Source organism: Cupressus sempervirens, chromosome 3 (assembly GCF_028749045.1).
Source record: "Cupressus sempervirens isolate cs-2001-9-10 chromosome 3, ASM2874904v1, whole genome shotgun sequence".
Classification (NCBI taxonomy): Eukaryota; Viridiplantae; Streptophyta; class Pinopsida; order Cupressales; family Cupressaceae; genus Cupressus; species Cupressus sempervirens.
The window spans coordinates 223,346,687-223,359,069 of NC_143120.1; the positions used below are offsets into that span (position 1 = coordinate 223,346,687).

A 12,383-nucleotide genomic window follows, 5' to 3' on the forward strand; every position below is an offset into this window, starting at 1 on the left:
TCAACATTTTGATATCAAGAGTATTGGTCTTCAAGAATATCAATGATATTCACCAAATAATCAAATAAGGTTTGATATCACATCTGATATCATGAGTCCTCGTCTCTCAAAATATTGACATTCGATATCCACCAAATACTCAAAAAGTTTTGATATCACATCTGATATCATGTGTATTGGTCTCCCCGAATACATAATATTCACCAATTACTTAAAAATGTTTGATATCACATATGATATCATGAGTATTGGCATCCCAGGATTTCAATGATATTCACCAAATACTCTTTGAGTAGGCCTTCCAGAATGTTGAGATGCAAGATATTTACCAAATACTGTGAGTAATGGCCTTTTAGAACATCAAGTCATGTGATATTCACCAAGTATTCCGTGAGTAATAACCTTCCAGAACATCAAGACGTGTGATATTCACCAAGTATTCTGTGTAATGGCCTTCCAGAATATCAATATGCATAACATTCACCGTATACTCAAAATAATAATAAAAATGTTTATAAGGTATGTACACACACATTCTCATAATGCTTACCATATAGACATCCACCTTGCAAAGTATAATCTATCATGATCTCCATAGACATTGTAAGATATCCATCATAATATAAAATTAAGCTATTGTAAGATTGTCAGCTTTCAATAACTTTTTCAAATACAAGTGACATCATTTCTTGCAAAGTATAATCTATCATGATCTCCATAGACATTGTAAGATATCCATCATAATATAAAATTAAGTTATTGTAAGATTGTCACCTTTCAATAACTTTTTCAAATACAAGTGACATCATGATGTACATAGAGGGTAGACCCATTAAATCATGTAGTTACATGAAGTGAGAAATCCCTTTGATTCTAATACGATCAAGATCTTCAAGGATCAACTGAAACATATCCGCTATCTGCTTCTTTAGATGATGTGGTAGACTCCCTTTGAATATCAATCTTTTGAGCTTCTTATCCAAACTTGCCTTTATTCTTTGAAAAGATTAAGGCAAATAACTCTTATAGTAAAAATAATAATGCTAACATTAATTAGAATGTTAGTAATCTAACTCATGCCTATTACTAACAACATAAATGATTATAACATAACCCATAATTTTATGTTTTCAAATGCATAATACTTAATGATGTATAGAAGTCAAAATATAACTATGCTTCATCTTACCTTTTATACTTTCATAATGAATCTCTTTTTAACAAATATTATATTGAAGTATCAAATATCACATTTAAATAATTGTATATGAATAAATACATACATACATATATATATATCATATTTCATAATATTCTATGCAAAGCACATTATATATTTTACTTTTAAGTATCATATTCACATAAAAAACAGTTACTGCTACATCATACATTGTCCTCATCATGTGATATGTAAAGTGTTTGATTTCTTGCTGTATTGGTCAGACGTCTCTTTACATTCAAGGTCTGTGTTTATTATTCATCAATATCATTTAAACCTCCAGATCTGCAATCATTATGCACCGTTTGAATGAATGGCATTGGTGTTCGAAGACCTTTCGGTCCTTCCAATAAGGATCTTCCACAGCGAAAATCTATTGTCTCTCAGCAGCGGCTATTAATATTATTTCTAGAACTTTTGTCACATTGGCAATATTAATACAGACCTCTCAAGGAGCCATAGCTATCTATGCCCCACTCCTGGTCTACTTTTTTTGAAAAGCACAAGACGGCATATTAAAAAAAGCAGAGGCAGGAGAGGAGTATTTATCACACCAAGAATTCTTCCACAACTTTTGGCTTGTATAATTTAGATGTTGTATTACGAGGCACCTGGGGAGCACACACAGAGCTTGCCTCCACTGATAGGGTTTTACTAGGGAAACAATGTTCTCATTTCCCCTCAGATCAGTAAAAGCTTTGCTCTGGCAAAATAGATGGCTTGTTATAAGGTTTCTGTAAATCAGAATTTCCACAAGGGTTCCATTTTACTCCTTGTTTGATATATTCTGGCTTTCCTCCTGCTAGCTTCACCTGTGCTTTCCCTGCAAACACCACCTGCTATCACCTCATAGGTTTTGTATGCTTCTTATAATCACACCAAGTTAATATGACTCCAAGATGTGCTATATGATGTGTGTCATTACGATATCCACCAATGTATTCTGTATTACCCAATCTCGTGTGTAAAAACTAAAACAAAATATTTGTCAAAAACCGCAAGCATGTTAATCGCATCATTGGGTGTTCATAACTACACGCATGGAAATTAGAGGGGCGCCAGGCTCTGATGCACATATCCACGATGCTGGATACACAAAGCTTTTAACAATAAGTAATTGATGGTTTGTCCTTAAATACCAATGAATGTGATATAAGTCCTACCGTTTTTGCATACTATCAATGATAATCATCAGAGATCGGTACTATCCTGTAAAAGGATATTGAATTACAGACATATCTATAATAAATACTGCAGAGATGTGGATAGCTTTCAGCCATGATCCTTGCTTTTTTTTTTAATTTGTGTGATTTATGTTGTACTTCATCAATCGTTAGATAGCTGGCATAGATATCTCTTATCTTTCTGAATTTCAATACTAGTATTCGATAATAATTTCTTTGCAAGTCTTATTAAGGAATCATATCTGCTTGGTTATATAACTTATCTCTATTATTTTCATCTCTTTTCTTCATTTGCAGCATGGCTCTGATACCATGTTGTTTTTCCTAGATGGCTCAAATGTAATAGCACTGCCATTTAATTACGGTATGTGTTTTCCAATTGCAGCCATCTCTTAGATTTATAAGAGAGGAAGAGAATGGACATGTCCCTTCATGGGGCATGTCTATTCATTAAGATAATTAAAATATCTTAGTTTTATATATATATATCTTGATATAATTTATCCGAGTAAAGCTACAAAAAATCAACATTTGACACTAAGACTTAAGAAATTTGTTTCACAATCATAAGGAGCAGGATCATGGTACAGTAGGATCTTATGTATATATATCTTGATATAATTTATCCGAGTAAAGCTACAAAAAATCAACATTTGTCACTAAGACCTAAGAAATTTGTTTCACAATCATAAGGAGCAGGATCATGGTACAGGAGGATCTTGTGGATCATACTGAAGAAAGACTTCTCCAAGCTTCCAATATTGTATAAATTTCAGTTATATATTGAACTAACATGTCATGTATTATTTGTACTCTTAGAGAATTTCAATATAGTTTTATAATATTATTGTATGGGTAGGGAACAGATGCAAATATCGACATCTTTAGATAGATTATCATTGCAGGTTAGAGATAATCGCCCTCTTTGTATTAGGCATTTGTGCATTGCTTATTTGTTATCAATATTTCTGTTTTAGTTTGTGGTCGTTATTATCTTCCATCTAGATTGTATAACTTGGTTGAAATGGCAGCTTATTGCAGCTCAAAATGAATCAGTAAGGTGGATTACACCTCTTGGATTACCAGTTGTGCAGCCTTATAAAATACCGAAAAAAGAATTGGTATATACAGTTAACTTTTACCTTCTGAGATATTTTTTCCTGGCATTTTGTTTAGTTCCAAATTGATCTGTGCCTACAAATTGAATATTTATTGTTGTGATGGCCACTATGCAGATCAAGACATCTCTTCAGGTTTTGACCATTCACAAGCCAGGCAACAAGGTGGGTTATTTATTTTAATCATTGTACACTTAGGAAACAAACAAATTGTCAATCAAGCTGAAGTATTCAAATGACATTACTTTTTAGCAATAATTGTTAAACCATGATCCTGAAAAAAGGTGGAAAAACGCCTGGAGAATAGAGATGGAGAAATAATTATAATATCTGGAATTGACATTTGTAGGCCAATGCATCTCAAAATTAGAGCGACAATAGTTAATCAAGAATGGTACAAGAATCTTTAACAATGAAAGATTAAAAATTATTGGCTCTATTTAAATCATTCTAGATTTTTATATATGAAAGAAAGGAACCCAACAGATGGCAAATCAATTGTGTAAAAACTCGATAAACTGACATATGCAAAGCACTACATTAGCATAAAAACAATGAAAGACTCAGAATATTGTCTAGAAAGGACCTTACTAGGTCAACGAGTCTCAAAGATAGTGCAAATTACAATGGCTGATAAAAATGCTTCAAGAAATTATAACAACAAAGATTACAAATTTGAGAATTAGATCTAAAATAGTTCTAGGATTATATCTATGAAACAGAGGGACCCAATAAGAAATGGTAACATCAAATGTGTAAAAACAGTAAAACCCAGATAAATTAGTATATATAGAGCAATGTATATTATATTGCAAAACAATTCCATAAAAGGAATTTTCTATGCTAATAGGATAGCTGTTGGTAGAAACCGAAAGGAGTGAGCAAAAATGGTAACGATGTTTTAATTTGCATTAAACTCCAGAAGAAAAAAGGGCTGAGCATCCTCAGCAATTGTTATGGAATTATCAATACATAAAATGTTGACACCCTCGAGAAAGCCTGGGCTCAGAGTGCCTGATTGAACAATTTTGGGTCAAAACAAGGTACTTGCAGTACTTGTACTGGTCATAACTCAGAAAATTTATTATATGTTTCTTCCCTTGTAATCTGGATTGTGTACGACCAAATATATCATCCTCCTTGCCAAGGCTGAGAATAAAAGATCTTTGGTGCCAAGGTGGGCTCACAATGGGGATGATACTGTTGAATGTTTAATGTTCATGAGAGAGTAGGATATGTAATGTGAACGTTGACTCCTTTAAATGTGAAATAGGTTGAAACAATCAATTCATTGTTTAACATTAGCCCTAGAAGTACCTCTATGAGCTCAAAATCTGTAAATAACCTGTCCAAAACACATCAAAAATACTGATTGCCTCCATTATTTGGAATGAGGACCTAAGTAGGAACTTCCAATTCTCAAGGGTTTTAAAATTTTTTCTGGACTCCACAACTTGCATCATATAAGACATATGACACGTCAAGAGGACTGTGTTATTTTTTTGAAATAGAACCAAACTCAATTTAAAACCTCAGCCATTGAGGGGATCTGCACGTGTTAAGCGGCAACATGAATGGTTTGGATCTTATCTGTTGGATTCTGGTTACATTTTCACTTGATTGATAGCATTGATGAACCTAGGATTGTTAGAGAGGTTATCAGTATGGATGATGCAGATTCCTGCCTGAAAGCCATGGATGAATAGATAGCTACTTTGGAGAAATTTTAGCACGTGGGATTCGGTACCCTTGCATAAAGGATGGTAACCTGTTGGATTTAAATGGGATGTTCGAAAATAAATATAGTTGAGATGGCATTATTTAAATGTACGAGACACAATTAGTCATTAGGGGGCATTAGGTGGAGGGAATGGGCATGATGAGATATTCTCTTTTGTTGCATAGCATATCACTAGCAACAATGTATGATTTAGAAGTGGAACACATGGATGTGAAGACAACATCCTTCACAGTGACTTGGAGGAAAATTTTATTTTGTCATAGTTAGATCATTTAATTGTTAAAGGTAAGGAACATCTGGTATGCAAGTTAAAAAGGTCTTTGCATGGTCTGAAGGCATCTCGTAGGATGTGGTTCCAAAGAATTGACACCTATGTGTTGAGTTTGTAGTTTTTGAAATCTAAATTGTCCATTGTGTGTATTTCAAGTTTCATAATGGTTGCATTCTCATAATTGCATTGTTTGCAAATGACTTGTTGTTTTTTGAGAAAAGTAAGCGTATGTGTTGACATAAAGGTCAATTTGTCTATCAGTGACTCAACACTTAGTCAAATGGTTACATTGCTATTGAGCTCTACAGTTGCTACCAACCCTATCATTCAATTTGCAGTGTTAACCAAGTGTTTCAGATACTCCCGAGCCAAGGAGTCAGTTTGTAGTGTTTGCTGAGCTATACAGTGGTCACCGAGCTTCATAAACAATGTACATTGCAAACCGAGCTATTCAGTGGAAGTGAAGATCGTAGTGTTAACCGAGGTATGGTATGTTAACCAAGTTATACAGTGTCTACGGAGCCCGCAATGTTAACAATGTGAATCTAGTGTTGACCGAGTAATGCAATGTCAACCAAGTGATTCAGTAGCTATTGAGTTTCTTAGTGTTCATTGAGTCACACAATGCGGACCGAGTTCAAGCTACTTGGAAGTGATTAGTATGGACCAAGCTTCAAGTTCAACTGAGTGCCAGAGTTTGCCGAGCATTGAGAGTGCTTTCTGTGTATCAAAACATCATCGAGTTTGTCTTCAGAACCCGAGTTACAGTAGTTGGGCAGACTTTGTGAATTATGATAAAATTGGTATGGTAGCCGACTCCAATAAGTTATGGTTTGGATTGGTATAGATGTAATGCATTGTATCATATCCAAACACGTATGTGAAGAATATATGATGAGCAAAAGTGCGAATTAAAGAAGGCTACAAGTAGTATAAGGGAAAGTGGAGATTTATCTATCACAGTCAGGTGATCATTACAATACAAGGAATCTCAACTAACAAATCAGAGTTGCAGATCAGAGATCAGCCACCGGTTCATCCTAATGAGTGCACTAGTGAAATCCTTTAACATGGTAGACTTAACAGTTTTTGCTAAATCTCTTAACTGAGTGCATATTTCATTGTATGCTTGTAAATCCTTTAACAAGGTGGACCTCATAGTCCTTTTTGCTCCTAATAGGGCAGATCATCAGAAGTAGGCAATTAAAGCCTTAACAGGTTAACTTTATACTGTACTACAAAAGCTTGTGGGTATCATCCCCACTCCAGTTTTACTTTCTAATTGGAATGTTTCTGGGTTACGATATCTTGTGTCAAAGTGTTATGAATGTTTATTTGCGTTCATTCTTTCATGCATGCAATTAGATCAGAATATTATATGAAGGATTAATTGGTGAAGTAAGATAAAGTTTTATTGGTTCCTGATTCGTCCCTCCCCTCTCAATAACCTTGCCTACCTTATATTTCCAACAGTATGACGTTGCTAGGGGATGTGTTCCCAGCCTAAATGCCATGTCCTTGTCTTAGGGATGACTTGGGGACATCCCTGAGGTGTCTACTATCTATCTTGTTGTAGTGGGAAATGTCCACAAAATTGGGGTTAGAGGTACCTGGCCCTGGGGACGTCCAGGGCCATTCTAGGGGCAACTAGAGGTCCCCGATGTCAGGCACATGGAATGCCAAAAATAAAAAAGCCAGATTTCTCTATTTCTGCATAGATAGAAAGTATCATTTTGACTCCAGTATGTGTTTACTGACCCCTCTCTCTCAAAACGACGACTATGAAGGGCAAAATTTGGGAAAAGATTCAAAACATTATGATTTTTTTGCATGATTGCAATACAATCTGACATATTCTACCAATAGTCCTGGATTATCAAAAAGCATTGTGAAGTGTACTTCGATCAGTGTTTTCCAGTTTTCCAAAGACAGAATTATAGAGCTACATAGTGCATAATAATATTTCTCCTGCTCTTGTTTGGATGTCAACAGCTTATGAAATGTAATAATGAACCTTACCTTTCATAAAATTGAAATATGAGTAGCAATATCATTAAATAACACACACCATCTATTAAGAAAGTTGTAAAGATAAAGAAATGGAAATTAAAACCCGACATAGGCCTATTAACTCTGTTTTCTTTTTCCATCTCTTTCACATTCAAATATGGGGCAAAACCAGTTCAAAGAGTGGATGGAACCTAAGTCACAAGGTTTGAATTCGAATTCGAGTTCGTCAATCATAAAATTCGGATTAAATTCGGCAAGGGTGAAATTCGGAAAAAAATTGACATTAAATTGAACTTATATATATTTATCTATTTTTAAATTTAAGTAATATATCCAAAAAATTGTCAAAAAATTCCTGATTAATTAAACTAAACAACATAATATTATTTTAAAATGAAATAATCTTATTGTATTGTAAAATTTGAAGGAAGTTCAGAAAATGTAAAATTACGCTGAAATTTGGACTTCATGAATGGAATTGGGCAAACCCTGGGACTTAGGAAGGAACCATGCAAATTTCAGTTTTTATTTGACTAAGCATTTTTTAGGATTATTAGACAGAAATATAACAGTTGCATGCAAATATAACCAATAATGCAAAAGAATGAAGCACACAAAAATAGAACAGAGTACACAAAGATTTAATGATGTTTCTGTTCTTTTTGTTGTGGATTGTTCTAAATAGCCCATTGAGATGGAGGGCATGGTAGAGTACTATATGTGAGTGCTATTGGCAGTCTGATGTATGCTATGGTCTGTATGAGGCCAAGCATTGCCAAGCAGTGAAAGTTCTAAGTTGGTTTGAGGTTAATTCTGGATAGGTACATTTGGATGTTGTGAAGAGCGTTTAGGTATTTGTGGGGTTCAAGTATTCGTTGTGTTTTTGTCGTTATCCTACCAGACCTCGGCAGTCAATGAGTACTTGTGGATATGTAGTTTCAGATTGGGTAGTGATATTGACAGCAAAAGATGCACTAGTGGATATGTTCATGATGTTTTGCAGTGCTATTAGTTGTATAAGTGGCGTTACAGAACCAGGTACATGGCAGACACTCATGTTTGCAAGGAATTCATTTGGCTTAAGCAGTTGTCTTTTGATATTGTTTTTGATGCAGAGTGTATCATAATCTGTTGTGATAGTCAGTGTCATTTTACCAAAGAATCCTACTTTCCATGCCATAATAAGGCGCATTGCTGTTCAATTTCATTGTGTTCGTGAAATGGTGGAAGATGGAAATATGAAGTTGGAGAAGTTCGATGCTTTGATGAATGTTAGAGATGCATTCACAAAACCAGTGAGCACTAATAAGGTTAGATGGTGTTCAGAGTCTATAGGTCTCACAGCCTCTAGCAGTTAAATCCTGTTACTTGCATCGACTCTTCAAAGTTGTTTGACAAGTGGAGATTGTTGGGATTAAGGTGTCTCAACATTTTCTAGTCCTAGCATTCGATTGGTAGTTATATATCCTAAGATTATTTTCGTACATAATTATTTGTGCACCTGATGATGTCATTTGTTGAAGTAGCAAGTTGAATTGTGAGCTACAACTTGCAGTTTCTATTCTCTAAGAGCAGTCAAGTCTGGGGAGTTGCTATAATAGGTGGAGTTATACATGAAGGCATTTTCTATTTCATGTTTGAGTTTACATGAAAAGTGGGCCTTGGAGATGCAGTTACATTTAGCAAGGTGGAGTTTGCATGTGCAAGGGATGCTACAATTAGCAAAAGGGTTGCTACAATTAGCAAATTGCAATTTTTGCTTGTGCAACTGTGTTCAAAATTGGTAGTGGACAGTCATGCATGTTAGGTGCCTTCGAAGTGAAGAGGAATCTTTTGCATTGATAATTATGCCTTTTGCATGTTGAGAAGATATTAACTCAGCAGTTTATGACAAACACCGTGCGTGTTCAGTATTTTTGACAGTTGGAATATCTGCTGAAGTTTGGACCATTGTACCTCTTCCTTTTGCAGTTGCATACATGCAGTGAATGGAATGATCACACATGGTAGATTTGCCATCCCACTTGGTGGTCTATATATTTTTAGTGTGTTCATGCATTTAGTATTGCACTTTGATAATTTTCCAATACGCTGTTATGTTGTCGGAATTACTCCAGGATTCTGTCGTTTACAGTGCTGTAGGGCATTGCTAAGAGATTGTATTGCAACTTTCTGTCGCTGCAGATTATACAATTGGGCTGGGTGTTCTGGTGTGGGTTTTTAACTGAAAGGGTTTTCCCACCTAAATATGGTGTTGTGGTAGTATTCTGTTCCATCTTTGTTACATATTTTGAATGTGCATCTGAATTTGTAACAGTTTTAAGGGTTCTGGTTTTCAAACATCTTGGTAATCATTCTCCGTGTTTTACTTTTTCTAATATTAATGCAATGACCTTCATGACAACCAACTCTGGGACGAGCTTAATTAATGCTGCATGACATCCACTTGAATGCATTGTGAGTTGAGCCTGATAGGCTGGGTTGCTCATAACTATCACAAATGACTTTGCCAAGATATATAATTTTTAGAAAAGAGAAGGGCATAGAGAAAGCGACAATTTCTGTCAAAATCCCGAAGTCAGAAAGTTGAAAAAGCCTGAGTGTCCAATCATAAACTGTATTACTAATATAGAGAAAGCGACAATTTCTGTCAAAATCCCGAAGTCAGAAAGTTGAAAAAGCCTCTGAGTGTCCAATCATAAACTGTATTACTAATTTCTTAACCGACCCTTAGATATCAGTTTTTGTCAATTTTTATAGTCTCTATGGGGAGTTACCCCCCTAGTCAGAGAGTTTGTGTTAGGTTTCTTTGATTTCTAGCTTTTCAGTAGATGGCATAGTTTGAAAAGATCTGTGTGTTTTTATAGCAGTGAACAAAGATGGCCAGGCATCTCAACCATTATTGTTTTTTTTGGTCTTAAAAGACCATTGAGAGCTCAATGTAGTTTACATCCTTTCTGTTGTACATCATGTTGGCTGCTGTTTTATACACTTCACTTTGTGTAAACAGTTTTCATGATTTTTTTCACTTCATTCTTTGCTCTTATGCGAAGTGTTGATTGTTTCTTTCGTATATTCGGGTGTAGGAATTGATCTCTAGAGAGAGATATGTTTTGCGTTCATTCTGTATCATCTGGTATATATATTCATCTTATTTTCTCTCACATGTCAAGTTAATTTAAAAGAATATTGTTCGTGTTTGAGCATGGAATGTAAATGCCATATCAGGAGTGCATAACTAATTTTTGGTTTAAAGTATACCAGATTTATAATTTCGTCTTTTCTCCTGTTATTTTCCAGGTCGTGGTGAACCGGCAAAAAACTGCTTTCCCGCCTAACTTTGTGCACTCCCTTGATGGATCTCATATGATGATGACTGCTATTGCCTGCAAAGAAGCAGGCCTGACTTTTGCAGGTAAGTTGATTTTCTGCCTGTTAAAGGAAATTGTTTGAGGACTTGACCTTCTAGAGTTCAAATGTTTATTTGAATTTTATCATACAGGAGTTCACGACTCCTATTGGACACATGCGTGCGATGTGGACAGAATGAACCAGATACTCAGGGAAAAGTTTGTTGAACTGTACAATAAACCAATATTGGAACATGTAAGTTCTGCACTTGCATGAGTAACTATAATGCCGAGATTTATTCAGAATAAATAATTAGTTAGAATTCTGAAAAGATCATGTTTACTGATATATTTTGTGTAGTTTCTTGTTTTATTATTTTGAGCTAACATCAATTTAATTTAAATCAATGTGCAGCTGCTGGAATATTTTAAGACAACCTTTCCGCAAGTAGATTTCCCACCTTTACCAGCTCAAAGCGATTTTGATCTGAAAGAAGTCTTGAACTCTCCCTACTTTTTTAACTAATTCAGCATGGCAGTTTCGTCGCGTTAGATTCATACTCCCATTGACCATGATGGGGACCACTCTTGTAATATTAGTTTTCTTGGTAATCCCTTGTCATCACGCTTCTCTGGAGTCTGTCAAATACAATTTCTCTTATAGGGGGATGACATGGAATAGCCGATTAATGGTTTGGCTATGAGTTGATGCTAAATAATCTCTTGACAAATTTTGTTATGTAAGGCAGAGTTGTAGGAGGATTGTGCATTTCTCAAAAATATTCATTATCACCGAATTCCTCAGGATTGTATCATTCATGTAAATTGCTTAGTAAAAAAATTCATCTTATTGCATATTCTGAGTTTCCTTTCCTCTAAGGAGTTATTTTTGGAAATACCATCTGAATAGTCAGATAAATGAAATTTACGACTCTATTAAGGGTACAACATGCAGTTAACTTCTAAATATTTATACAAATTATTATTTTATATGAACATTAGTTTTCCTTGTATGAACATTAGTTTTCCTTGTATCATAGGACTTCCATGATTTAAGGTAATATGAGGCATTGACTCGGAATGTGGAGGAACAATGGACTTGGGTTTCTACAACTTGACCCAAGCCGACTTTCTGAGGAGGCCTTCCCCTGCGTGTGGGCACCACCTTCCTTCATAGCATTTACCCCGAACTTTGCTTGCCTTTATTTACATGTGATTATGGGCTCAAACATGCCAATCAATGGACTTTCAAACGTTTTTTTTTGGTCATATTCGGTAGAATTTTAATAATAATTAGATAATAAAGTTATTTTAATATAAAATAATGAAATAATAATTATTTAATTTATATATTATTAATAAAATAATATTTAGTATGATATTGTAAATAATTAAAAAATAATAAAATTTCAAATGAGTAAAGAAAGAAATAAAATTAAATACAAGAGACAATATTGTAGAAAGTATATTAAGTTTTTAAATAGAATTTT

At 34.6% G+C, this 12,383-nt stretch overlaps 1 protein-coding gene across 2 annotated transcripts in view; it reads left to right on the forward strand.

Moving 5' to 3' along the window:
- LOC149565640 (DNA-directed RNA polymerase 1B, mitochondrial-like) overlaps positions 1–11,748 on the forward strand; it is a 63,858-nt gene extending 52,110 nt beyond the window's left edge. The window contains exons 16-21 of one of the 2 annotated variants that reach the window (XR_016362064.1): positions 3,435–3,524; positions 3,639–3,686; positions 10,630–10,679; positions 10,844–10,958; positions 11,046–11,149; positions 11,309–11,748. Coding sequence is in view for 1 of the 2 variants with exons in the window: in XM_089819152.1 (XP_089675278.1) it covers positions 3,435–3,524; positions 3,639–3,686; positions 10,844–10,958; positions 11,046–11,149; positions 11,309–11,419 (468 nt within the window). In the remaining variant the exon portion in view is untranslated. The remainder of the gene's footprint in view (positions 1–3,434; positions 3,525–3,638; positions 3,687–10,629; positions 10,680–10,843; positions 10,959–11,045; positions 11,150–11,308) is intronic. The other variant, XM_089819152.1, reaches the window with a different exon arrangement.
- Positions 11,749–12,383: the final 635 nt, after the last annotated feature.